Consider the following 27,260-nt stretch of genomic DNA (forward strand, 5'->3'; position numbering starts at 1 on the left):
CCAAGACTCATTACAAGAACTGATTTTTTGACAAACATAACTGATACAAAACTGAAGGAGCCACACAGATCCAAGTGAAGCACAACAAAGAAAAAACAGACCTTGTGCCTTCACACACATGGGTCATTTAAAGATATTTTTTGTCATCTGCTGCAGTGCTGCATCACCTATTTATCCTGGATGTACTGGCTATGAAATGTCCTCATTAAACAGGCTAATGGCTGCTGGCAGAAAAGACCTCTTGAACGGAGGAACATCTGGGCATTACCAGCTGGCCACTGAGAGTAGGACCACACCAGCTTTTTTTTTTTCAAATTTAGCCAATTCACTGCAAATTACATGTACTTCTTAAATATTTTACAAGGGGTACCACAGTATATGCCATTCATGTCAATTATAAAGACTTTACACTGTAGTACAATCATCCTTAACCAATCCTACAACAGAGTTAAAAAGTATCATACAGCATTTTAGTGATAAACACTCATGATAAACACTCATATTACCAAAAATCCATCCGTGTGTTTTGGTAATTGTAATACTGCAGCTGCTTTTAACCAAGAAGAAACCACAGAGGCCGAGTGGTGCATTCACTGTCTATGTGCTTTGAGCTGCAGTTCTTTTATGACCTCAACAGGCTGCCTTTAAGAAAACAAAGACACTGTATTGACGGCAAGAGAAACAAAGGCCAACTTTCAACAAGTCATTAGGGTCTCATTAGATCACTTCTTCTAATGTGTGTCTTGGGGGAGATTTTGAGAACCATAGTTTTGTTAAATAAATATTAAGAAAAGTACTTTATGTTCTCCATTTGATACTTGGAGAGACTGTTGTATTGCATTACAGTTTGCATCTCCGTCCTAGTCCTCTCCTCTATAATGACCTCTGGGTATTCTGACTGAGGCAGTAATTGAGAGTTATTAATCAGGTTGCTGATGTTGTTGTTGTTGACCTCAAGTTTAATACCTATAGTATTACATCTGAGAAGCAATGTCATCAATGTCATTGAGATCAGTGGTGGAAGAAGTACTCAGATCCTTTACCAATACAACAATGTACAATTACTCTATAACAAGTAAAAAGTCATGCATTAACTGTACTGTGCTTAAAGTATAAAAGGTGAAAGTACTCAATATTGTACATTATTGGATTATTATTATTAATACTTTATTAATGCAGCATGTTGGAGCTCAATGAGGTGAAGCAGATTTTAACATTTTATACAGTGCAGGATAGTTTAAAGCGAGACACGCCCTAGTTTTGCTGTTACAACCTTACTCGGTCTGGTATGATTATTAGCTTATGGTGGCTAATGTTAGCTAACTTTAGATGGATATGTTTTAGCATTTACAATTATCCCATAATTGTCACTTGTGCCTACAGTGTTCAGCTAAAAGTACACAGTCATAATCTTTAATCTATAACGCATTAATGCATCATATTACATGAGCTCATCATATGTTTTGTACGTAAAATCTTAATTTGTAAAGTAACTAGTAGCTTTAGCTGTTAAATAAATTAAGGATTTAAAGAGTATAATATTTCTGTCTGAAATGTAGTGGAGTAGAAATGAACAGGTTCAAGTGCAAGTACCTCAAAATTGTGTTTAAGCACAGTACTTGTGTGAGATCTCACTGTGCAATCTAACCCCACTGTTGAATGTAGTCCTCCTGATTCATGGACTCTACATAATGCAAACTAGATCTTAATTTCTTTTTGTTGCCATTAAAATGAAGGACTACAATCTAACAACCTTTACTGCAGCTTTTCCTGCATTCTCCATCCCCTTCTGACAAATGGGGATGGTCGGGGTGGTGGAGAATTTGCATTCGGCGTGCAATCACACTGCCCTGCTGCTGAATGTCTGGTTGGTTTCGTCTCCGCGAGGAAACGTCTGATTAATTGCACGTTGCTAAAGAGCTGCACTCAGCAGTCAGGCACACAGGCTCATTAACAGAGAGTGGGAGAGAGAGAAAGGGAGAGAGTCGAGTGGCACAAAGCAGCTGTTCCACTCTCTGAACACCTTACTGCACCTTCACTCCCAGATGGACACATATCAATAGGCCCTGACCCCCCCTCCCCTCTGTGGGGTAAACACTGTTTTCCTCTCAGGCTTTAATATTGGGACTGAGGCGGAGATTTATCAATCAAGCTCCTCTGCTTCAAGAGAGCTGTTTCCCTCCCTGTTTAAGGACTCTATTATGCCTCGTAGAGAACATAGAAAGAGCAAAGGAGAGCGTGACTGGGATACACATGTAACAGAATAGCTAAGTAGTGACTGAAAGGTGCTTTTCTGTAAGATGGGTTTCAAAGGATTCTGAAAAACATGGTGATGCCGACAGGAAAGCACAAGGCTGCCACTTGTTAAAAAAAATTCTCCAAGGTTAGGCAGGACTTTTGTCAAATTAGATAAACTTTCAAAATAGAACAGTGCCTTTATTCTTCTGTTTTCTTACGGAAAACGTATTTATTCGGCTCCATGTTTATCCTCTCTGACTCAGTGTTGGATGAAATTAAGATTATCCATGGGAATCAGATTACCTTTAGATTTACAGCTGGGAATGGAGTGTGTTTGGAAAGGCAGTTTAGATGTTGTGGGTGTGTGTTTTGAGTGTGTGTGTGTGTGTGTGTGTGTGTGTGTGTGTGTACTGTGCGGTGACGTCATTGGTGACAACCTCAAAGGGTGGTGTGCACTCAGTGAGAAGATACAGCTGAGGTGTTAGCTGTCTCTGAGTGTTTCTGCATGAACCAAACCTCCTCTGTTATCAAGCGCTCACTCTGCTTTGCCAGACGCCCAAAATGGCACCAATTGATCCTTGCACATCCACGCATGCAGAGGCAGTGCAGCTTGAAATCAACATCAAACAACATGTAAGCTGCAGACTTTCTGCTCTGCACTGCAGAATGGAGCCCATTGTATCTACAAAATCATATTTGTGAATTATTAATGCAGAATACCAAACATTTTCTGGAGTTTTTCAAATCTGATGCTTTTATTTCTCAGCATGGGTCATTTGTGAATTATAGACCACCACAAAGCACAGAGTTAAATGAACGCAGTCACTTGTTATGGACACTCTTGCTTTCAAACATTAAGACACTTCTCCCCCATGGAACAGATTGGCCAACAGACTTGCATTGATGAAATTGTAACACACTACTGTAGCTACAGCAACATTCAGGAAGACATTACATAACTTTAAACAGTTGCATCACTTTGTAAATCTTTGTTCTTTGCTTGAAAAAGGGGAGTCTGTACTCTGGGCGTCTCTGCATAACCAGCTCAAAACATGCGTACAAAGTCATTACTACACCCATCTAGGATGCACACTTTGTTAGACTAGCAAGAGTGGACAGAAAATGTACATTTGCATCATTCCATTCACACAGCTTTCAGGTAGTTTGCTTAAAGCGATCACTATTCCAGTGTAACTAGTTTGGATAAAAAGTACGACAGAGATCATTGTTTCAGGACCCTGGACAGTTCCTGCATCCCTCATAGCTTTCACAGCTTTCAGTGCTGTAAGCTGTATCTCATTTCTTTTTTTTCTTTTTTTTTTTTTTTTTACCGTCCTTCATGTACTCTTCTATTCATGCCGTATCTTCATACTGTTCTAGAGTTGACATACAGTCGGGTGACTTCAAATTCTCCAGATTTCAACCCAACTAAACAGCTATGGGAGATTTTGGAGCAACATGTTAAACAGCTCTCTCCACCATCATCAAAACATCACTAAGGGAATATCTTTTGGAAAGATGCCTGGGCCGACCTGCTGCAGCTTTGCTTAGCAGTTGGAGTAACTATAGAGACAACCAGTCTTTTAATAATGCCTCACCTACTTTTGTTTGTTATGGAGGCATTAAAGTTAATTTGACCTGAGATATCTTGAAATCTTGTCATTAAGCAGCCTGAAGCTTGATCAATCATATTTTCCAATATTACTTTTAACAATATACAATCAATGCTTAACCCCCCCCACCCCACCCCACCTCTCCACTCATAATGCTGCCACTTATAATTAGAAATCAAGACACAGGGTAATTTGAATCATTGATTATCTAATCAGTGATCTTTAACCACCAGGTGTGATTCCACAGGATTCCAATCCTGCTCTTATATTAAATGTCTGTTCACTCCTATCGGCTCAAGGAGAACACAGGGGCAAGCAGTTCAGGAGCAAGAGCTTTATTCCGGCTTAAGTAAAGATTACCCCCTCAGCTCAACATTGTTGTCTCAGAGGCTCACAGAAGAAGAAGTGGCCAAATCTTCAAATGAATAGAAAAGAAAATGAAGCTGTACGGAGACGAAGAGTGAGGGAAGGAACAGAGGAGTCAGCAAAGCCTTTGTGCCTCTCCCGCATTGGAAAACAGCAAATGGCACAGAGGGCCAAGCACTGTCAGACATGCTGTCAGATGCACCAAATGTTTTCTACTTCAAGAATTCGGAGCCCCCTCCCTCCTTTTCCTGTAAGATCCAGCTTGTCGTATCCAATCTGCTCTACCCTTACCACTTTACATGGCCGAATAAGAAACCAGGTGACTGACAGAGCGCCCTCTGCTTTATAGGCTCGGCTCTCTTCGGTTCTTGTTTCTGTGCTGCTAAAATGTCTCTCATCTATTTCAGGACACTTTCTTTCAGGATAACGCAAGGCCATTACAACAGTGGTCTTTTTGCATTATGAAATAGATTGATGTGATGTGCACCTCCCTCTTTGCCCAAGAGAAAACGCCATTTTTATTTGCTTAAGAGACGAGTGGGTTTTTTTTATAGGAGAGCTGAAAAAGAACAGGCAGTTACTGCAGCGCTCACAGATGGGCAAGAGCCAGCCTGCTCCATTTCTTTGTATGTGGTTCAAATACAAATGTCTATGCTTTATACGTGTATGTTTTTTTTAGTCTCTCTCGCTCTGTCTGTCTTTATGTATTTATGTGTCGACGACTTCAGGATCTGAATTGTCTTTAAGTGCAACAGAAGTTCATGAATTATTTAATGAAATGTGAATAAAACTTAAATTAATGGTGAAAGGAATCACAAGGAGAGACGCTCAACATTCTGTTAGCAACTTTGCAGCTGTCATTAGATAAGAAATAATCTGTTTGATTAGCTCTGATCAGGGATTTGGCAGGAGTGGGTGGTGTGGGGGTGCAGGGCTCTTTGCAGTTCAGCTAATTTGGAACAGGGAGCTGTTATCTGCATTGGTCTGCATTGGGAGTAGGCGTTGTTAGGCTAATTGTACTCAAAAGTGTCCTTTTACTGTCATTTGGCAGCTTTAATCCTTTTTTATTTCACTGGCTCTGTAAGCATTGCCCACAGAAAACAGTCTTCATTGTGGAGCCACATATAAGCTTTGAGATTGTTTTTGGAGATTTCTCTGAAGAAGGTTCAGCGGCTTTGTCTGAGTTCCCTTTGGTGTCGCGCTCAGCTTTGGGCATCCCATGACAACGGCGCAGTTCAAATGCCTGCAAGAGAATTTTAAAGAGGTCACCTTCTCCAGAGAGGGGGGGAGGACGACTGAGTCACAGTTGAGACTCTGCACACCACGCTCAGCCGTCATGTGAGCCGCTGCCCAAGACAGACAAGAAGAAGCACACGGCCAGGTGCCAGCTCTGTCTGTCTGTCAGTCACAAAGGAAACAAATCTCTTGGTGAATGTACTATTCTACATTTGAGCAAATATTTTTCCTTCAGGATTTAAAAATCTAGGCAATATTAATTATTAAACAATATTTATAATATTAACAACAATAAAATGTCAAAATGGAGCAAGAAGTGTAATTATTTACTACATTAAGGATCCAGGACCCAGTCTTCAAGGTCTAATCGAGAGTTGAGCGTGTTGTCTTTAAAGAAAAACAATCGATGATATAATCGGCCATTTAGACGATGCTTTATTCCAACGCGCTATACATGACTGTGAGTAACCTACAATAATATTTTGTTCACAGTTGAACCCAATAGCCAAATAGTGCTGAACTCTATAAAACCAATTCCTCTGAGCTGCAAAGAACACCATATCAGAGGAGTACATACTGATCTCCTGGGCAGCGCTGTGTGGGCAACTAAGCTCATATATTCAAGAGAATCCCACATGCAGGCCAACTCTGCTTTGTGTTGCTTGCGCTAACAATTGCCGTCATCTTTAGGCGTTTCTTTGGGTGCATTTTGTGGACAAACTTCAAAGCAAAGGGTTTTTTGTGTTTGTAGACTTGAGCATAAATACAGTGTGCAGCATAATCTCAGTGTTGTGCTCATAGTGTGGTAGCTTGAAAGGAAAAAAAACAACTGCAACAACTTTTTTGGGATAGCGTATATTTATGTTGCTCTCTACTAGATTTCTTGCCGATGAAGACTTTTGGCCCCCTCGTCTTACACATTAGCCTGACAGTTATAGGTTCTTGCACTACAAATGTCATGCTCATTTGCATGATATTAAAACATTGTCACCATGTTGCAGGTCTGGTTCATGTCGGCACTTATTTCTTCAGGAGAACCGTTGTCCTCTGTTGTTTCTCCTCGAAGCAGCCACCACAACCAGATTTCAGTTGTGTGTTGATGAAAGGGCAAGCTGTCTAGTTGAGTACTGGTGCAGAATAACCCGCAGAGGAATCAGATGTTGCAATAACTCGAAGCTTGTTTCTCCCTTTTGTTCTTTGCCTACAGATGTGTAGCATGTGTGTGTGTGTGTTTTCTCTTATGTAAATATGTCTTTGTTTATCAAAGTTATTCTTGAATTTCAATATTAATAGTACAGCTTGACCTCTTATTCACAACCAGCTGAAAGGTGAAACACACTTAGGGGTGGGCGATACTGCAAAATTTGGTATCGATCTGACACCAAGTAAATACAGGGCCAGTATTGCAGGTACCGATACTTTTTACTTAGAAAAGCAGCGTACCTACTTGTGTGTAGGGGAGAGCAATGCGTCATGATTTATGAAGTGAATGCATCATCAATATGCATATTTGAATGAAAATTAAAAATCTGAATTTGAATCATGCAGCCAGCAGTGCGCTGCTGAGTGACGTGACTGCAGGCCGGCAACACTCGCAGTATAACAGGGGAGGAGGGGGAGGGGCAGAGTGAGTGTGAGTGCAGTGAGTGAGAGGAGCGGTGTTTGCACATGCACAACCACTATGATGTAACGGGAGTTGTGTACCGAACGTGGAGGAGAGAAACTGAAACTTAAGTATCGATCTCATCACGCAAGTATTGATCAATACTGATACCAACGTTGGTATCGATACATCAATATTTTAGATCGATCCGCCCACCACTAAAACACACACTAACATATCATCACCTTTTAAGTTGATGTAGCAAACTTGTTAGTAAACACATCCAGTAGACACGCGACCAATGTCCAATATGAATTGCTCTGTTTTGGTCTCCACCAACTTCTGAGAGGAAAATACTTGGACCTTTAGCTCGCTACAGTAGATGTTCGACTCTCTTCACTAGCTATCGTAGTTGCTAACTTTGTTTTGTTTGCTGAAACTTCTGCCTGCTCACAGAAACTGAAATGTGTAGTACAGGAGCTGAAAGAAGCTCAAAGCCCGGTGGAGCTGGAGAGTATTTTGTATATATCTTTCTTGAGACTGGATTGGTCTTTATTTGCATGAAGCTATGCCTGAAACTGAATTTTAGCACCACTACATGACATTTAAGTGATTCATGTTTTACTTGTGTGAGAAATGAGCGCTATATATAGCCTTGTGACAGTGTGCTCCTGATTTTGAATATGCATTATTTTTCAGGACGTTGCTGAATAATTGGCTCTTTAAAATGACCTTGATGGTTGTCCTGCCTGCTGGCTGTTGTAAAACGTACCATCTGTTTACAAAGTCAACCAAAACTCTTGGACCAAAAGACATTGTCATTTGTGCACCGACTGATAAATCACACCAGTGTTAATATTCACCAAGAGACTCTGGATGTCCTTTGATGTTCACACTTGCATTGTGGTTATTGAAGCTAGAATGTCACATTCAGATAAGGCCTTCAGTTCAGGACTTCCACATATCTTTAATTGTGAGCAGACTCAATAACGTAACATCGACAAGCTCATACAAATGTTTAAATCCAAAATATCCAGCTTAGTTTAGTGACAGAAAAGGAATGAAAATAAAACTTTCAAGGGAATCATCTGTAAATCCCCCCAAATCCTTTTTCTTAAGCAGCTACTAACATGTTTCAAAATGTCATGCATATCCCAGCTTATGGTGTTCAGTGCTATGTGTCAGAATACTGGGAGGAGAGCTGACACTCAGCTTCTGCCTTTTCATTTCACCTCTTCCACCCGAGACATACTGCTGGATTCTTGTTTTGATATCTTCGAGCTGATAAAGAAAAAACATGTTTCTGGCTGTTTGACCAGATAAAGTCTGGATGATGACAGCTGGATCCAGACCGAGGTCAGCTCAGCAGCTACTTATCTCTCACTCTTCACAATGCACTTAGACAGGACAGTTGCACCAGCACCCCTTTTGAATCCCTTAACCTCCCTGAGTATCAGACATGTGGACACACGTCTCGTCTGCCTCTTTAGACTCCTGAGTGGCCGATGTGGTGGCGCCCAGCGAGGGCCACTTGTCTTTAAAGGCCAGACCTGATCTGAGTGCTGTCTGCCGAGCGCTTCACTGTGAAGGTCACCAGCAGGGGAATGGAGGGCGGACATGTCAGCTGAGGCGCTGTGCTCTGAATACTTAGGAGCTTTATTGGGAACATGTCAGCTCACATGTCCATTAGTAACGGTCACCAGTGAACAGTTGAGCCAGCTGAGAACAGCCGGTTCTCTTTGCTGTGGATGGCTGATTTTTAAAAATGTTTCTGATGAAATGATGCACATTAGTCAGAAGGACAGGTCAGCGGTGCCTGACACGGGGTGTGTCATCTGTTTATTCTGGATTATTTGCACATGAATGCTAAAGACAAGTCTAAAGGCCCTGCTAGTGGCCCCGAAAGGACCATGTTACGCTTTACATCTACTTTAGGATAGGTGTTACCATAACTAACTCGTCACATGTTTTCATAATCAAATTCAACTGAACTCATGAAACTTAGTTCTTGGTAAATGGGAAGTATTATCACAGTGATTGCCTCTTTAAATCTCCGACCCAAACTGTAGGTGGTCGAGTTGCTTTGTGCTTAATGTGTACACCAGGTTTTACAAAAACTTGAATAAAAAAAGACGATATTTCTGGTTGTCTTGCATCGATTCCGATACTTATTTTCAAACTGTCCAGCTTGAGTCCGACCATGTTATAGAAGTGCAATGCTAAATCAGTGGAGTTCACTTTTAAAGATATTCTACAACCTTTCACACTTTAATGAAACAAACTAGGATTTGATAATTGTTCAGTACCTGGCACAGTAAAAAAATGGAGGGTGAGATTCATTATCAAAGGTGTCGGACACAAGATGTCTCCTACATCCTGTGCATTGAAGGTTTCAGGTTTCCACATCACATTTGTGTATATATACACTATATTGCCAAAAGTATTGGCTCACCTGCCTTGACTCGCATATGAACTTAAGTGACATCCCATTCTTAATCCATAGGGTTTAATATGACGTCGGTCCACCCTTTGCAGCTATAACAGCTTCAACTCTTCTGGGAAGGCTTTCCACAAGGTTTAGGAGTGTGTTTATGGGAAGTTTTGACCATTCTTCCAGAAGCGCATTTGTGAGGTCACACACTGATGTTGGACGAGAAGGCCTGGCTCTCAGTCTCCGCTCTAATTCATCCCAAAGGTGTTCTATCGGGTTGAGGTCAGGACTGTGCAGGCCAGTCAAGTTCATCCACACCAAACTCTCTCATCCATGTCTTTATGGACCTTGCTTTGTGCACTAGTGCACAGTCATGCTGGAACAGGAAGGGGCCATCCCCAAACTGTTCCCACAAAGTTGGGAGCATGGAAGTGTCCAAAATCTCTTGGTATGCTGAAGCATTCAGAGTTCCTTTCACTGGAACTAAGGGGCCAAGCCCAGCTCCTGAAAAACAACCCCACACCATAATCCCCCCTCCACCAAACTTTACACTTGGCACAATGCAGTCAGACAACTACCGTTCTCCTGGCAACCGCCAAACCCAGACTCGTCCATCAGATCGCCAGATGGTGAAGCGCAATTCGTCACTCCAGAGAACGCGTCTCCACTGGTCTAGAGTCCAGTGGCGGCGTGCTTTACACCACTGCATCCGACGCTTTGCATTGCACTTGGTGATGTATGGCTTGGATGCAGCTGCTCGGCCATGGAAACCCATTCCATGAAGCTCTCTACGCACTGTTCTTGAGCTAATCTGAAGGCCACATGAAGTTTGGAGGTCTGTAGCGATTGACTCTGCAGAAAGTTGGCGACCTCTGCGCACTATGCGCCTCAGCATCCGCTGACCCCGCTCCGTCATTTTACGTGGCCTACCACTTCGTGGCTGAGTTGCTGTCGTTCCCAGTCGCTTCCACTTTGTTATAATACCACTGACAGTTGACTGTGGAATATTTAGGAGTGAGGAAATTTCACGACTGGACTTGATGCACAGGTGGCATCCTGTCACAGTACCACGCTGGAATTCACTGAGCTCCTGAGAGCGACCCATTCTTTCACAAATGTTTGTAGAAACAGTCTACATGCCTTGGTGAATGATTTTATACACCTGTGGCCATGGAAGTGATTGGAACACCTGATTTCAATTATTTGGATGGGTGAGTGAATACTTTTGGCAATATAGTGTATATATATATATATAAGCTGTATATTTGACCACGATTGGCTGCAGTGTCACAAAATCTTGCTCGTACTTACACGTCTTAAACTGAGATTTAAGGTGAGCACAGAGCAACCTTCCCCTCTTCAGCATATGAATGTGAAAAAAAGTCTGCACATACATCATTCTGCGCAGTGAAGGTCAAACCTCCAAGTGAAGAAACAATGAACAAAACACATTTTTGAGGTTGAGGGGAGGACTTTGAAATTCAGGTCCAAAAACGATAACAATTCAATAATTCAAGAAATTAGGTTCTTTAATATTAAAAGAGGCATGTTCAACAGTCTAAGGGGTTCAGTGAGGTTTTTTAACAGCTGCACCTTTACAAATAATACATGGATGACTGTGTAACCCACCCAAGCTCAATCTGAAGTATTAATGAGCACTATACGTTTCTATAAAACCAAATAAAGCACACAGACAGGAGGTGATATAACAGTTACAGTAGCCATGATAGTTAAGTGCAGTCTGATCTGTGCTGCAGGGAGGTTTTGCTTCACTTGACTGTGATACAGAGTGAGAACCAGTTTTCATTTAGCCTGTGTTACGCCAGCTTCCAAGTAGAGCAGCTCTGTGGCTGACTTGTATTTACATAAACACATTTTACACCGGCTTATTCAGCACCCCGTAATAATATCCATTATTTTATGGAATCAGCAGTTTCATCTCTGCTCTGAGAGAGGAGGGTAAAGCAGGATGTGATGCTGCTTTTGCTCATTTAGTGCAGTCAGCCGTAGTATGTTGGCTGTGGTAAACCATCTTTTTCTGTCCGTTAGTTATGACCCGATACGGCACGTAATGAGCTCTTGCCACCATGCATTTTCACCACCACTCAACACATTCTGCGTGCAGCTCTCCAGATAATGGAAATATGCAAATTTCTGATGTACGTTGCCATTATCTGTCTCAGGAGCTGCTATTCATTCTGCTGTTTTAGTGTTATTTATAATTTTTCTGCTTGATAAGGTGTTACCTGTTCAAGGGTCACTGGTCTTCCTACATGATGCGTTTTTTAATGGCTACAGTTCATTGAAGTTTATACTTTTGTCTCACACCCTCAATATACAGTAAACTGGATTTGTATTGAGTTGCATTCATTATTATTATAGAGGTTATCTTAAAAAAGAGCATTTTTATCAATCAAGATATTGCAAAAATAGAAGTCCCTTCTCTGCAACATCCAGTAAATTCCAACATGTCATTGAACCCTCAAATACATTAATATTATCCATAAAACCCATCCCAGTGTTACGCAGTCAGTTTGGTTAAATTCACTTAATTCACATAACAATCAACCAGAACTTAAAACCCAAACAAAGCCAGTTTAACGCCTGCTGTTTCAGCACAGAGACGGATTGACGTCTGCCAAGAGATTGATCACTTTAAAAAGCCTCATGGCCTCATGCCTCTGGCATTGACCCATTTTCTGTCACTTCAGGCCAATCAGCCGTACACTGTGTTTATAATAATCTTGTACCTATTACCCACTAGAATAAAGTGTAAAATAAATACGGTATATGTAAATGTAAATACACACCTAATGTGCAACAATTTATACATAATAGTTTAAAATGAACTGTTGTGATGGTAAAATTGTCTGTTAATTGCTGTTACACTGTTGCATTACTTACTTACTTATTTTGGTTTGTCCCTGGATTGTTAGACTGGCAGGAGCAACGTTGTGATACACTTTGAACTGCAGACATTTTTTATCTGTATAATGTACAGAATTCATCTGAAAGGTTGTTTCAGAAGTTTCTTAACCTTTCAGAAAAGTAACCAGACAGAATTATATGACGTTTTCCAAACCCCAAGATCGGATGTTATTATTCCCTAAGCACCTATGTGACACATTTATGTGTGGCTCATAAAGGACAATGTGTGTATGTGTGTGTGTGTGTGTGTGTGAGAGAGAGAGAGAGTGTGTGTGAGCATGTCACTGCATTCGTCCTCACATAACAGATGTTTTGTTTGAATCAGCTCCATGAAACCTTCAAATATTTCAGCAGGAGGTTCTGGCTTCCTGGAACAATCCCAGTAATCAGTCAGTTCACCTTCACTTCCTTTTAACTGCACCAACGTTATATCCAAACTCACCAGTGCCACCCAGTAGCTGTAATCTCACCACTGATTTTACTGTAACAACATCAGATTGATGCATAAAAAGCTGAAGGTTCTATAAGATCTGCAGAAACAAATTTTATTTAAGTATGATTGCTGATGATTGTATGGTGCTTAAAATTACCATAGTATGTAGTTTTATAAGGGAAGTTGAAGGCTGATGCCTGCTCTTGTTCATTTTCCAGTTTGTTTTCCCAAAGGGAATATACAAAAGCCACAAATGACTTCCCTCACCATAACAATTTCAAACAAATATAATTTCTTTTCTTCTCAGCTAGAGTCACAGATGTCTCTTTCCGGCTGATTTAGAAACTGCCATTGTGGCCCATCCTGACTGCTGATCATGTACCCTTAACCCCTCAGCAAACTATCAGTGGAACTATCCAATTCCTGCGGGTTTATCGTGGCTTTTCAGTGTCGCTGCTCAGCACAGGTTACTATTAGCTCAGCTTCTTCCTTTCATATGCCTCAGCTACTGATTCATCCCATGGCACAGTGAGCTCTGCAAAGCAAACACACCGCTGAGTTACGCCAATTGGGCTCGCTGAACTGCTTCTTTAGCAGTCCGTTTCACTACATTTGCAGGAATACGTGCTAAACGTCTTATTGTTGTGTCTTCGCCCTCTCCTCGTGCCTTAAATGTGCGAGTTTGGATTCCTCAGTGAGGCAGGAAAGAGATAACTGATGTGACCTCCTGTGACACACTGCTAAGGCAGCGTGGGACACACTCATTTCCCAGTTAATAGTCTGTTAATTATACTCTGTAACCTCTCTGTCTTATGAGGGCCACAGCTTTAACTTCATCTTTTGTGGGCATATCGACCTCTCTGTGGACTCTCGCTCCATCTCATCTTTATTCCTGAATCTGCTTTGCATGTAGAATCTTTTGTCTAAACTTTTGTCAGGCTTCTCTGGTGTTAAAACTGAAAACGAGTCATTAATCATCCAAGTGGATGCAGATCAGACTTGTTTTAAACCACTTTTCGCATGTTCAATGCCACTTGCTACAATACCTTGTTTACCTGCTGTGGACATTTTCTGTCTCCATTTATTTTGGTTAATTACTCAAAACTGTCATGAGATGCAGCATGTCTGCAGGTGGTTCTTACATGGGGATTTAATTGTTCGGATAAACACTTCAACGATGCATCATGTGTTTGTTAGTAGTTGTAATAAAAAGCTGTTTCAAAAGCTTTTCAGACATTAAACATGTTGCTAACCATTATTGAAAGCAAGAACACTCTTGCACTCTTTTTTTTTTTTTATAGCTGTTTGGATTCTCAGCACAACATTTTCCTGCTGGTGTGCTTTAAAAGCACAAAAAGACAGTTGTGTGATGGAGCTCTTCTCCCTCTGCTCCTCCAGGTTTTGCAATCCTCCAGGCGATCATGGAGTCAGCTGTGGCCAATAACTGGCAGGTGACGGCTCGCTCGGTGGGGAACATTGTGGACCCCACAGAGTACAGACGCATCATTGAGGAGATGGACCGCCGGCAGGAGAAACGCTTCCTCATTGACTGTGAGGTGGGCAGGATCAACTCCATACTGGAGCAGGTATTGAACCAAAACACACTACTAGATCAGCCTGCTTCATTTCAGAAAAACAACACGCTTTCTTTCCTTAAATCAGCCTCCAGCTCTAAACACAACATCTTCTCCTCACTTTTTGCCTTGAACACTGTCTCCATTTAGACACTCAGTGAAATGAGGCACTCTTCTGGCTTGCTCTGATCCCCATTTTTCATTTTCTTTTTCATTATTACCCTAAACACCTGGAGTGCATCACGATTGCCTCAGATCTCAATATGCTCATTTAGAGGACGATGTTAAAACAGGCGAGACGGGTACATTCAATTAAGGCTTGTTATTTGTTGTTTTTTGTGCGCACGTTGTTTGAGGTCACCTGGGCTTAATTCACGTGGAGGAATTAAACAGCCCCCTCATCCTTGTTTCCTAGGTGATCATCAGCCACAGTTTTCCCACACGAGTCTTGATTCAGATTCAGTGTTTGCTAATGCGTGCTGTGTGCCCTGTGGCTGCACCGTGGAGAATACTTTATTGTCAAAAATGTATTAAATGAGGGTTAACTGGGAATTTACTTAGTTACTCAGAAGATCATTAGTGTTCATTTTAGAATTAGAGGCAATGTTGCACATGTGGTCACATTTTGCCTTGCAAATGAATTTTTAAGTGTACTGTTTATCAAGACTGGTGCAGTTGAATAGATGCCTGGATTTCCCATCTGTTTATCTTTCTGCTCAGTGTGATAGTAAGATAAGAGAGCGTGATAAAGTGTGAATGTACTTTTATGTCTTATGTCTTATGTATGTGAATGTGTCCATGTTTCATGTTACCTACCTATGGTATGTATGTATCTTATATATCAAGGCAACATGAAATTGCTTTTATTTAGTTAGTAAGAGATTGTAAGCAAATCTCCATGGTGGAGGCCAGCACTGAACATTTATAATCTATAAATATATCACATTATAGTTTTCTCATAATAGATTAAAAGCTGTATCCACACAAGTTAAATACGAGACTGCTTTAGCCAGAAAAATGACAGAATTGGTCACTTAAACAACGTCCATACAAATAATTACTGTCCTCTCTTAGAAGGAAAAACTGAAGTAGCGTTACATTGTTATACTGTTGCAGAAATCGCTTGGTGAGAGGTCAGATGTCAGAGGAGAGGTGGATTGTCCTGTCTCTTACCAGCAGTCAATGTTGGTTTCTTTTAACCATGTAGCCGATCTTTCCCTAGCATTTTATTCGTCTAAACCAAACCTTAAACATACAGCACAGGTTTCATACGAAAATGCTGTGTCGTTTTTGTGGTCGTTGACAAATGACCGATGTTCTCGTTTAGGTATGTGGACTTGTTGGAAAATAAAATGTAACCAATTTGACAGCTAAAGGTTGTGTGTTTCCTTTCAGTTTGGGTTATTGCAGCTGCACAGCAGTGTAACGTGTTAAAATAACCATTAAGCCCGCATGTACAATCTGTTTTCGCGTGTGTGTGCTCATTTGAACCATTAATCCAGCGCACATCTTAACCTTCTGTTCTTTGATGAGATATTTGTGTGTAAAGGCTTCTGCCCTCTACATAATGATCTTCATTATTGCCAGCCTTACGAGTTTTTCTCTGACCTTTACTGCAGATCTGTCTTCATTTCCTCTGACACGGGGGGAATATTTTCAGTGACAGCACAGAGCATTTTCATTAATTAAGAGAAGTTTGCTTTTCTCTGCCCTTCACGTTAATACAGAGGGTTTCTTCAAATGTCCTCAAATTGCCTCCATATTAGATTCAAGTTATCCAATCAAACAACGGCGGTCACTCGGTGTCACGTCAGGCCGAGCCGATCCTAATCTCTTTACTGTGGCGGATTAATGCGAATGGTGGCCTTGTAGGAAGCATCTGTCAGACAAGTGTCTCTCCAGATGCTTGAGAGTGGCGAGGCACGCCTGCCTCTCTCGAGAACGATTCCTTATACGAGCTTTGACATCAACACTTGCTTTAATGTAATATCAGCTCCCAGTGTAAGTAGGACACACTGTCCCATAACAGCAACAACAATGAGCCTACTATAAATAGCCTACCCTCCTAGCCTGAGGGAAGATCTCTCACAAAGGCAGGAGTGAGCAAACACAACCGAGATCACTCAGGCATCAGGAAGCAACCATTCTGGACGTGATTTATTTTTTAACCAGTGTTTAAGATTGGACCTCATAAACAGACTATAATCATCAAAATGATTGTTAGATTATCTTTAGGTGTGCATTCAGGCTGTTATCTCTATCATTATAAATTAATTTATAAGCAGGCATCTATCATTCATTTTGTGGTAATTAGTTTTTGTCATCAGGGTAGGTTCACTTGTAACAGGGCTTTATTTGTTGATGAATGTGCTGTGTTTTTTTTTTTGTTCCCCTGCTGGCTCTCTTACCGCCTTTAGAAGTATCTGTCTGCTCATCCCTTCAGTAAAGTAAAGACGAAGCGATAAACACCTTTAAGGCTTCTCATCAATAATAGAAGCACGGTGGATTTATAATCGCTGCCAAAGGACCAGTCACCTCCAGCCTCCTCCTGCACAGTGGACAGACAGAGAAAGAGTCAGAGAGAGAGAGAAATAAAAAAAGACTGAAAAGACAGAGAGCTTGTGGGAATTGAGCCATGTAGTGTGAGTCTCCCTGTCTCGTACTGTGGAGGGAAATAGAAGAAGTGCTGAACACCCAGAGGGGCACTGGAATTCCACACCGAGTGAGCAGGATAGTAGAAACAAGATGCTGTATTAGGGATGAGATTACATCTGTTTGGATGTTATTTAATCCTGTATATGAATTGTAGTTTTGTCAGTTGCTCTGTGTGGGCATTTGCTTTAATGGCATGACATAAATAATGATTTCTGTAAGTTTTGTCTTTGAGGGGCTGAGTTTTAACCATAACTGTGAGTTAACTTGGTTGCCTGGTCCCAAATATACAATATATTTAATCAAGAGTCTACAGCCATGCTAGTGACTGTATGTACAGTGGTGTATAGAGCTAAATGCTAACATCAGCATGCTAACATGCTCACAGTGACAATGCTCACATTCAAAGGTTATGAGGTAATAGCTTATTTGCCATGTTCATCATCCAAGTTTATCCTGTTAGCATGCTAATTAGCACTCAACACAAAGTGCAGCTGAGGCTGATGGAAGTATAATTAGTTTTGCTGGTATTTAGTTATAGACCAAAGCACAGGACAGTTGAAATTTTGACCTGCTGGGGGTGCTAGATGAAAGGTTAAGGGATCAACAAAGTCCTATTAGGATTTTTTCCTCCACTGACGTGATGTCTGTACCAAATTTCTGTTAAGACATTTCACTTACAGCCCCAAATGTGATCCTCATGGTGGCGCTAGAGCAAAACGACAGGGGATCACCGAAGTTTCAAGGATCTATCCCTTGGGAACCATGAATATCTGTACAACATTTCAACGCAATCCATCCCATAGATATTTCGGTCTGGACCAAGTGGTGGACCAACCGACTGAAAGATTAACATTGCTATCCTCAGAGCAACGCTGCGAGCATGGCTAAAAATGAACTTGTGGGTATTTCTGTGAACCCTATGTGATACTTTGATAGTTAATGAAGAGTAGGTTTACCATACTGTGATTGCAGGTTCTAATACTGAGTCAGTTCAGAGACAGGATAGTAGTAGTTTAAAGATAACCAGTGCAGCACTGTACAGTAATGTGTTTTAATGAGGAGGTTCTTGTATTGTTTGTATTTCGTGTTCTGCCAACACTAGCATGAGGTAACACATGCACTTCAGAGGGGAGTGACGTGATGCACTGCAGACTGCGGAGGGCGGGAATGCGTAGTTATTTGGTGACGGTAATGTGTCTTAAAGGTTAGCAATGCATCAATGATGGAGGAGAGGAAGAAAACAATGCAGTTTTCACACTCCAAAAAGGCTTTGCTGGTGTTTTAGGATGATTAGAATGCATTAGATTATTAAAAATTGAATACTTTTAAAGGAAGTAGTGTACAAGACACAAGTACTACACAAGTGACCTCTTTGGCTCCTTTCTGCATTTGGTTACTGTTGCTGCATTTATAACTAAAAACAAACCAAAGGCCAAGGATCATAACAGTCACAGCTCTGATAAGGTGACCTCAGGCTGTACTAAAATAATTAATAACAGCTGAAAATACTTTGTCTTTGCATTGTCCTTGTTTCCTTTCTTTTCCAAGCTTTCCTTGCTAGTTTACCATTGAGTGCATGAAACCTCAACTTGAACTGCAAATAAAATTATGAAAGTACAGCATGAAAAGTGCATATGTGATACCTCAGGTTGAACTATGTTGGCCTGCAAATAAACCACATCAACAAGACTACTACCGGTGCTTAAACTTTAATTTCCTTTTCCTTTACTTAGATTAAAAACAAGAAAACATTGCTGGTGAAAAAGAAAAACACTACCTGCAAAAGAGGACGTTTTCACACAGTCTTCTTTGTAGCTCAGGTATCTAAAGGAGACCCTAGAGAAGCCTGAGTTAAAAGCAAACCAAAATGAAAAACAACATCAAACACAGGCGAGCGGGAGAATTGGCAAGTGCACAACTGCAACAAGGATAGTAAGGACATTACAACTTGATACACTTTTTTTATTTTGTTGAAATTGGCATGCAATAAGAGGATTGTATGAAACTCAGAAGTGTGTAGCTGATGGATACTTCAAGAGGAAAAACCAGCCGCTTGAACCATCAGCCTGCACACCGTCCCAAGAACGAGACTGGCAAAAGATGAAAATTAAAGTGCTTGTATTGTACTTCAGTAAAGGATGAGGGTCATTTTAATGTGGTAACAATTAAATAAACATTAATGCCTATAGCTAAAAAAGACTAGAAAGAACCAAGGACATGCAACATTTTCAAGGTTTCATCAAAATCTGTCTAAAATATTGTGTATATTGTGTATAATGTGCAGACAGACAGAAAGGCACACAGACGTTTCATAATGAGATAAAAAAAAAAGATAATAATAATAAAGATTCAGCTTTGTGGTGAGGATGTGTGAACAATGGGGCATTCGGAGCAATGTTTGACTGCTGCACAGCCATGTCCTTCCTCTGCTAGATTTTCTTTCTACAATGCACTTCTTTGGCAGTTAAATCCCTCCTCACATTTTGCCCTGTTTTGAGTAGCGTAACAATAATTAGTTGACTGGTGAAAAGGGACAGTTATCAACCTTAGGATGCCTGTTCCAGTTCTGAAGACGGCAGATGACAAATCAAAGTAACAAAGAGAAGCCTCCATCAGTGGGAAGAGAGTCAAATCCTCTTGAAGGCACTTGGGCAGACATCCAGCTCTGCACAGGACTGTGGCTCCAGTCTGCTTAATTAGAGTCGATTCCCGCAGGAATATTAGGCTGATCGTCCTGCAGCTCGGGCCGGCTCAAGCTTACTTCAAACAGCACAGCACAGACCTGCTCGTCCAGACAGGCGGGTAGGAGGAGCCCAGAGGGTGGACAAATAAAGATAACTGAGACTTGCTCTCTCGCTGTCTGTCCCTCTCTGTCTGTGTTCTGGAGTTACAGTGTGTCTCCTCCTCAGCACAGCGAGATGACCCCATATATCTGATTATATCCTCAACAGAGAGGTGAATACTAATGTGTAGATGAAACAACACCAGCGGGGGTTGGAAGATGATGTGCTGTGTTTTATTTTTAACTGCAGAGTTTAAGACTCAGTCCTTATTTGCAGGGGAGCATCCGCCTGAAACACCAGGACCTTCGTACTGGTTTAAAGATTGGACAACTATTTTGGATTGGGGTCTAAAGTTAGGAATAGTTAGGTGAGAAGATTCAATTCAATTCTTATTTATATAGCGCCAAATCACAAAAAAAAAAGTTATGACACTCTAGACTGACTCTTTATAATATTTACAGAGACCCAACAGACCCAAAGATTGGTGCTGCTCCCATATCTGTCTGTTAAATATGAAGCTCTTAATATAAAGACTTTTAAAGATACCCTTTGCAGTTTTCTTGTAATTTTCATTCAGTGTTTCTCACCAAAACACACTGTGTATGTCTTTGCGAGCTGACAAAGGTGTTCCTCATAAAACATATGCAAAGCCAATTTTTTGAACATTTTAAAACATGCATTGTTTACATCCATGTCTGCTAGCTTGCAGTCTTCTTCTTCCTTACCTTAGCTGGCTCATGCTACATTTCTTGGCGCGTTAACGGTACCAACTGTTGGTCAGCGGAGGAGGAATGCGTATCAAGTCAATTGCGGGAGTGTATGTCAAACAAAATAGGGGCCCACTCTTAAAAACATTGCTCCATAGCGCTACCAGTGGTAAAATACTCCGCAAGGTACATTTAAGTTGAAAATATATTTTCAACTTAAATGTACCTTGGGGGAGACAGACAGACAGACAGAAAGAGACAGAGAGAGAGAGATAGACGTAGAGACACAGATAGACAGACAGACAGACAGACAGACAGACAGGCAGAGATGTATGGCAGCACTAGCAGTAGAAATAGCAGCTATAGTTATAATAATACTGGAAATATGACTGATAATAGTAGTTACAGCTGTAATACTAGCTGAGATTAATAATAGCAGCTTTAATAGTAACAGAACTACGACTAAACATAATAACTGTAGTGATGAGAGTCAGGCAGGCCCATGGCGGCAGCACCCAGGCGTACCAGGACCACGATCCACAGCAACCTGCGAGACGACAAAGCACAAAGAAACTCCGGGGAAGAAATAAAGTTAGTAACATGCATTGGACTGTGATGAATGTGCAAAGATGAAGAGGAAGAGGAGGAAAGCTCAGTGCATCATGGGAAGTCTCCCCAGCAGTGTAGGCCTATAGCAGCATAACTAGGGGGCTGGTCCAGGCAGGCCTGAGCCAGCCCTTAACTATAAGCGTTATCAAAAAGCAAAGTTTTAAGCCTACTCTTAAAAGTAGAGAGTGTGTCTGCCTCCCGGACCCAAACTGGGAGCCGATTCCACAGGAGAGGAGCTTGATAGCTGAAGGCTCTGGCTCCTGTTCTGTTTTTGGAGACTCTAGGAACCACAAGCAACCCTGCACTCTGGGAGCGGAGTGCTCTAGTGGGGTAATAGGGTACTATGAGCTCTTTAAGATATGATGGTGCCTGACCAGTAAGTCAGGAAAAGGATTTTAAACTCTATTCTAGATTTTACAGGGAGCCAGTGCAGCGAAGCTAATACAGGAGAAATATGATATCTTTTCCTGGTTCGTGTCAGTACACGTGCTGCAGCATTCTGGATCAGCTGGAGAGTCCTCAGGGACTTATTGGGACAGCCTGATAATAAGGAATTGCAATAATCCAGCCGAGACGTAACAAATGCATGGACTAATTTTTCTGCATCTGTTTGAGACAGGATCTTCCTGATTTTTGCAATGTTACGGAGGTGAAAGAAGGCAGTCCTTGAAGTTTGTTTTACGTGGGAGTTAAAGGACATGTCCTGATCAAAGACAACTCCGAGATTCCTCACCGTGGCGCTGGAGGCCAGGGCAATGCCATCTAGGGTAACAATATCCTTAGATACTGTGTTTCTGAGGTGTTCAGGGCCGAGAACAATAACTTCTGTCTTGTCTGAGTTCAACATCAGATAATTACAGGTCATCCAGGTCTTTATGTCCTTAAGGCATGCTTGGAGCTTGGCTAACTGATGAGGTTCTTCTGGCTTGATCGATAAATATAGCTGGGTATCATCCGCATAGCAATGAAAATGTAGTGTGAGTGTTTTCTAATAATATCCCCTAAAGGAAGCATATATAAGGTGAATAGTATTGGTCCAAGCACAGAACCTTGTGGAACTCCATGACTGACTTTGGCGTACATGGAGGATTCATCATTAACATGTACAAACTGAGATCGATCTGATAAATACGACTTAAACCAGTTTAGTGCGGTTCCTTTAATGCCAATTAAATGTTCCAGTCTCTGTAATAGGATATGATGACCAATGGTGTCGAATGCAGCACTAAGATCTAACAAAACAAGTATAGAGACAAGTCCCTTGTCTGATGCAGTTAGAAGGTCATTTGTAACTTTCACCAGTGCTGTCTCTGTGCTATGATGAGCTCTGAAACCTGACTGAAAGTCCTCAAGCAACTTATTGTCATGTAGAAAGTCACACAGCTGGTTGGCGACTGTTTTCTCAAGAATCTTGGAGAGAAAGGGAAGGTTAGATATAGGTCTATAGTTGGCTAAAACCTCTGGATCAAGAGTGGGCTTTTTAAGAAGAGGTTTAATTACAGCTACTTGAAAGGACTGTGGTACGTAGCCTGTTAATAAAGACAGACTGATCATGTCTAGTAAGGAAGTGCTGACTAAAGGTAAAACCTATTTGAGCAGCCAGATTGGGATGGGGTCTAAGAGACAAGTTGATGGCTTAGATGAAGAGATGGTTTTAGTAATTTGGTGAAGGTCAATGGGAGAAAAGCAATCTAAATATACATCAGGTTTTACAGCTATTTCTGAGATTCCTGTGTTTGAAGGTAAGGTACTACCTGAAGACAGGAGGTGATCAATTCTGTCTCTAATAGTTAGAATTTTATCATTAACTTCCTAAGACCCAAGCTCTATCTTAATTTCTCTTTGCTATTTGGGCTTATTGGGACCTGATAAGTATAAAAACTAAGCATCATCCGTTGACATGATGTGGTTCTGCGTACGGGGACAATTTTGAATTTCCATATAAGCAGAATTAAGTATTATGGTATAACCCAAAATGTGATGTCCATGCATGTGGATGCCAGGTCTTAGGAGGTTAAAGAAGCTCATGAAATCATTACTGCTGAGGGTTATAGGAATACATGGCTCCATAGAGCTGTGACTCTCTGTCAGCCTGGCTACAGTGCTGAAGAGAAACCTGGGGTTGTTCTTGTTCTCTTCTATTAATGTTGAGTAATAGGCTGCTCTGGCTCTACAGAGGGCCTTCCTATAAGTTCTACGACTATCTTGCCAAATTAAACATGATTCCTCCAGTTTGGTGGAGCGCCATTTCCTTTCAAGTTTCTGCACTGTTTGCTTTAATTTGCGGGTTTGGGTGTTATACCATGGAGCCGACTTTCTTTGTTTTATTATCTTCTTTTTAAGAGGGGCAATAGAGTCAAGTGTCAATCGCATTGAGCCTGCAGCACTGTCAACAAGATTGTCCATTTGAGAGGGACGAAGGTTAGCATAGGAGTCCTCAGTTGTATTGAGACGTGGCATTGAATTTAATGCCGATGGAATCACTTCCTTAAATTTAGCTACAGCACTATCAGATAGATATCTGGTGTAAGCTTTTTTCCCTAATGGTGTGTAGTCCAGTAATAGGAATTCAAAAGTTATTAAATAATGGTCCGATAACAAAGAATTCTGTGGAAAGACAGTTAGATGTTCAATTTCAAGTCCATATGTCAGACCCAGGTCGAGGGTGTGATTAAAACAGTGAGTGGGTTTCTGTACCCTCTGACAGAAGCCGATCGAATCCAATAAAGAGGTAAATGCAGTACCAAGGCTATCCTTATCAACGTCCACATGAATATTAAAATCCCCAACGATAATGACTTTGTCTGTTTTAAGGACTAAACCTGATAAAAACTCTGAGAATTCAGATAAGAATTCAGAGTATGGACCTGGAGCGCGATAGACTATAACGAATAAGACTGGCTTCAGTGTTTTCCAGGTTGGGAGTGAGAGACTCAAAACGAGGCTTTCAAATGAGTTATAATCCAGTTTAGGTCTAGAGTTCATCAACAGGCTTGAGTCAAAGATGGCTGCAACTCCACCTCCTCGGCCGGTGCCTCCAGGGATGTGAGTATTAGTGTGACTGGGCGGAGTGGATTCATTTAGGCTGACATACTCTTCATGACACAGCCAGGTTTCTGTCAGACACAGTAGATCAATATGATTCTCTGATATTAGCTCGTTTACTAACACAGCTTTAGATGACAGAGATCTGATGTTTAAAAGTCCACACTTCATTTTCCTATTGTTTTGGCCTATAGCAGTGGTGGTCTTAATTTTTATTAAGTTTTTATTAATGACTCCTCTCCTGTTTAACTTTGGTTGAATTAATTTAAGCGGTCGGGGGGCAGACACAGTCATTATGGGGTTTTGGGAGGGTAACTGCTCTAACGGAAGCGCAGAGAAGCGTGCAGGACTGCGACTCTGCCTCCTGGTCTGGACTCTGGGTTGTCACGGTTTTGGTTCACTAATAAAGTCGGTCAGATTTCTAGATATGAGAGCCGCTCCATCCAAAGTGGGATGAATGCCGTCTCTCCTCATCAGACCAGGTCTCCTCCAGAAAGTCCGCCAAGTATCTACGAAGCCCACATCGTTTGCTGGACACCACCTCGACAGCCAGCGGTTGAATGATGACATGCGGCTAATATGTCATCACTGGTTGTGTAGGGGCCCAGAGAAAACTACGGAGTCCGACATAGTTTTTGCAAACGTACACACTGACTCCACGTTAATGTTAGTGACCTCCGATTGACGTAACCGGGAGTCATTACCGCCGACGTGAATAACAATCTTACTGTATTTACGCTTATCCTTAGCCAGCAGTTTTACATTTGATTCAATGTCTCTGGCCCCAGGAACACGTCTCACTGTGGTCGCTGGTGTCGCTAACCTCACGTTTCTGACTATGGAGCTGCCAATTACCAGAATCTGCTTCTCAGCGGGGGTGTCGCTGAGCGGGGAGACCCTGTGTGAAACATGAAGTGGTTGGTGGTGAGCCGTGGCTTCAGCTGAGGGCTATGCTTCCTTCGGACAGTCACCCAGCCTCCCTGGCTTCCCGGCTGCTCGGGAGCTGCCGGGGGACGGCTAGCAGGAGCTACACTGAGTCAGTCCGCACCGGCTACTGGGGGCTGGCCGACTACAGCCGTCTCCATGGTGCGGAACCGCGCCTCCAGCACGCTAAATAAACTACATTTATTACATTTACCATTATCGCTAAAGGAGGCGGGGGAATAACTAAACATCTGACACACCGAGCAGGACAGAGCAGGACAGAGAAGGAGAGAGAGAAGCCATCGCTAGCTGCTAAGCTAATGCAACAGACAGAATAGTGTGTAAACAACTGTGAGATTAGCGAAAAAGTCGCTAAAAGAAGGAGAGCAGTATCAGTGTCATGTCATGTTTTAGGCACACTGATTATATTTAACATTATATGACTCTGCCTTCACGGTTGGACTCATCACAGATCCACGAGGCCTTGGACTGTTGCCAGATGAGAACATTAACTGTAGAAAAACAGTTGACCGGGCACAGCACTTAGACTATCCTTTCCATTCAATGCGCATTAAAAATGTAGGAGCCAGTCAGTACAATCAGTGCTGCAGGTTCCTTCTCGCTTACAGGCTGCAGGTCTTCTTTCCCCCCGAGCTGTTTGAAGAAGCTGTTTTGTGAGAAATGGATTTTGTCAGAGAGGAAGATATGAGTCCTGTGACAATAAAAGTGTCGTTTTCTCAGTGACGGTAGTGCCTGACCTCTTCCAGACTCCTGGTGGTTTCACACTCTCACAAAAAAAGCGATTATCCCAGGGGACCATGAAACTGGAGCATCAGGATCCTAAAAATATTTGTTATGCCCAGATGCTATTTTTCAGAGCAGTACTGCCAACAGAGGGATGGAGCAAATCCCACAGCAAATCAAATGAAATTATCCTCTACAGGAACGTGTGTAGTGCTCATGTATTGACACATGAAAACGAAAATGTTGACTGATGAAATGTACTGGTAAACTGCATTTGAGAACTTGAGAGCACTGTGGAGAACTACTTAACAACTTTGCTCACATTATTAATATGACCTATAACCCCTGAGTTGTTTTAATATCTAGCTGGATTTAAAACAACCTGATGTAGCCATCCCTAGCACTCAGTTAAAGCATGTTAGGCTATAACAATTAAAGAATCAATGTGGTTTTCAGAACATTTTCAGAGGGCCTCTTTCCAGGAAGTTAATGGCAGAAAAATCACTTTTGGCATGTAGCCTGTTTACGTTTTCAAAGGTAATCATATTGTTTTTTGTTTATTTTCAGAGGGTTTACTGAACAGATTGATGTAAATGCATTAACTCAAAAAAGTCTGACGGCTTTGTAAGATTCTTTTAGGAACAACAACAATCAGTTTTGAATTCTATTTATGGTAAAAGTATTGTTAAAGCTGAATATTGTCACAATATACGTTTTCTGATTATGATATCAATTGTCAATATGATAAATCTAATGTAATTCTATGGTATATTTGTAGAAATTAACTTATCACTTTGATTTTGTTGAAATGTGTTAGATGTTCACAAGGAAAACACAGTGACTAATTAGGTAAAACCAGAGTGATGACTGTTAGCTTTTCATAGTTTTTGTGTCTATAAGGAGTGTATGTGTTTCACTGTGACTTGTACTGTAGCTACACTACAATGTACGTTAATCAGAGCTTATACAGTCTTTAGTTTGGTGTTGCCTCACTGATTCATTGTGTTAATACAAACAAGATCAAACAAGAGCCACCTCCCAGAATCATCTCCTCTTTCTGAATTACCTGCCAAATATCCCAACTTTAGCGTAGCTGTCGGTCTCTGTGCTCGCTGCCAACTCGATGACTACCAATGCAGCTGCCAGTGGGCTTGTCTTTTTTGTTTTTTCTTCCGAAACATTGCCAGGTTGTTTTGAAAAGAAATACTTGACACAAAAGCCAAGTGGTAAGTCTATCAAGAAAATGTGCATGAAAGTCAACAGTGAATGACTATCAGGCACTATGACTATTCTCGAATGTTTGAAATATTTGAATCATAGCTGCAGAAATTTGTACCATTTAACACTAAGCTGTAGGTTAATAAACCAGGA

General features: G+C 41.4%; 1 protein-coding gene across 2 annotated transcripts in view; it reads left to right on the plus strand.

Annotated features, from left to right (window-relative positions):
* Positions 1 to 27,260, plus strand: part of gria3a (glutamate receptor, ionotropic, AMPA 3a) — a 70,457-nt gene that overhangs the window by 16,588 nt on the left and 26,609 nt on the right. For both annotated transcript variants that reach the window (XM_070917354.1, XM_070917355.1), the window contains exon 4: positions 14,247 to 14,434. In XM_070917354.1, coding sequence (XP_070773455.1) covers positions 14,247 to 14,434 — 188 coding nt within the window. The remainder of the gene's footprint in view (positions 1 to 14,246; positions 14,435 to 27,260) is intronic.

Source organism: Enoplosus armatus, chromosome 13 (genome assembly GCF_043641665.1).
Source record: "Enoplosus armatus isolate fEnoArm2 chromosome 13, fEnoArm2.hap1, whole genome shotgun sequence".
Lineage (NCBI taxonomy): Eukaryota > Metazoa > Chordata > Actinopteri > Centrarchiformes > Enoplosidae > Enoplosus > Enoplosus armatus.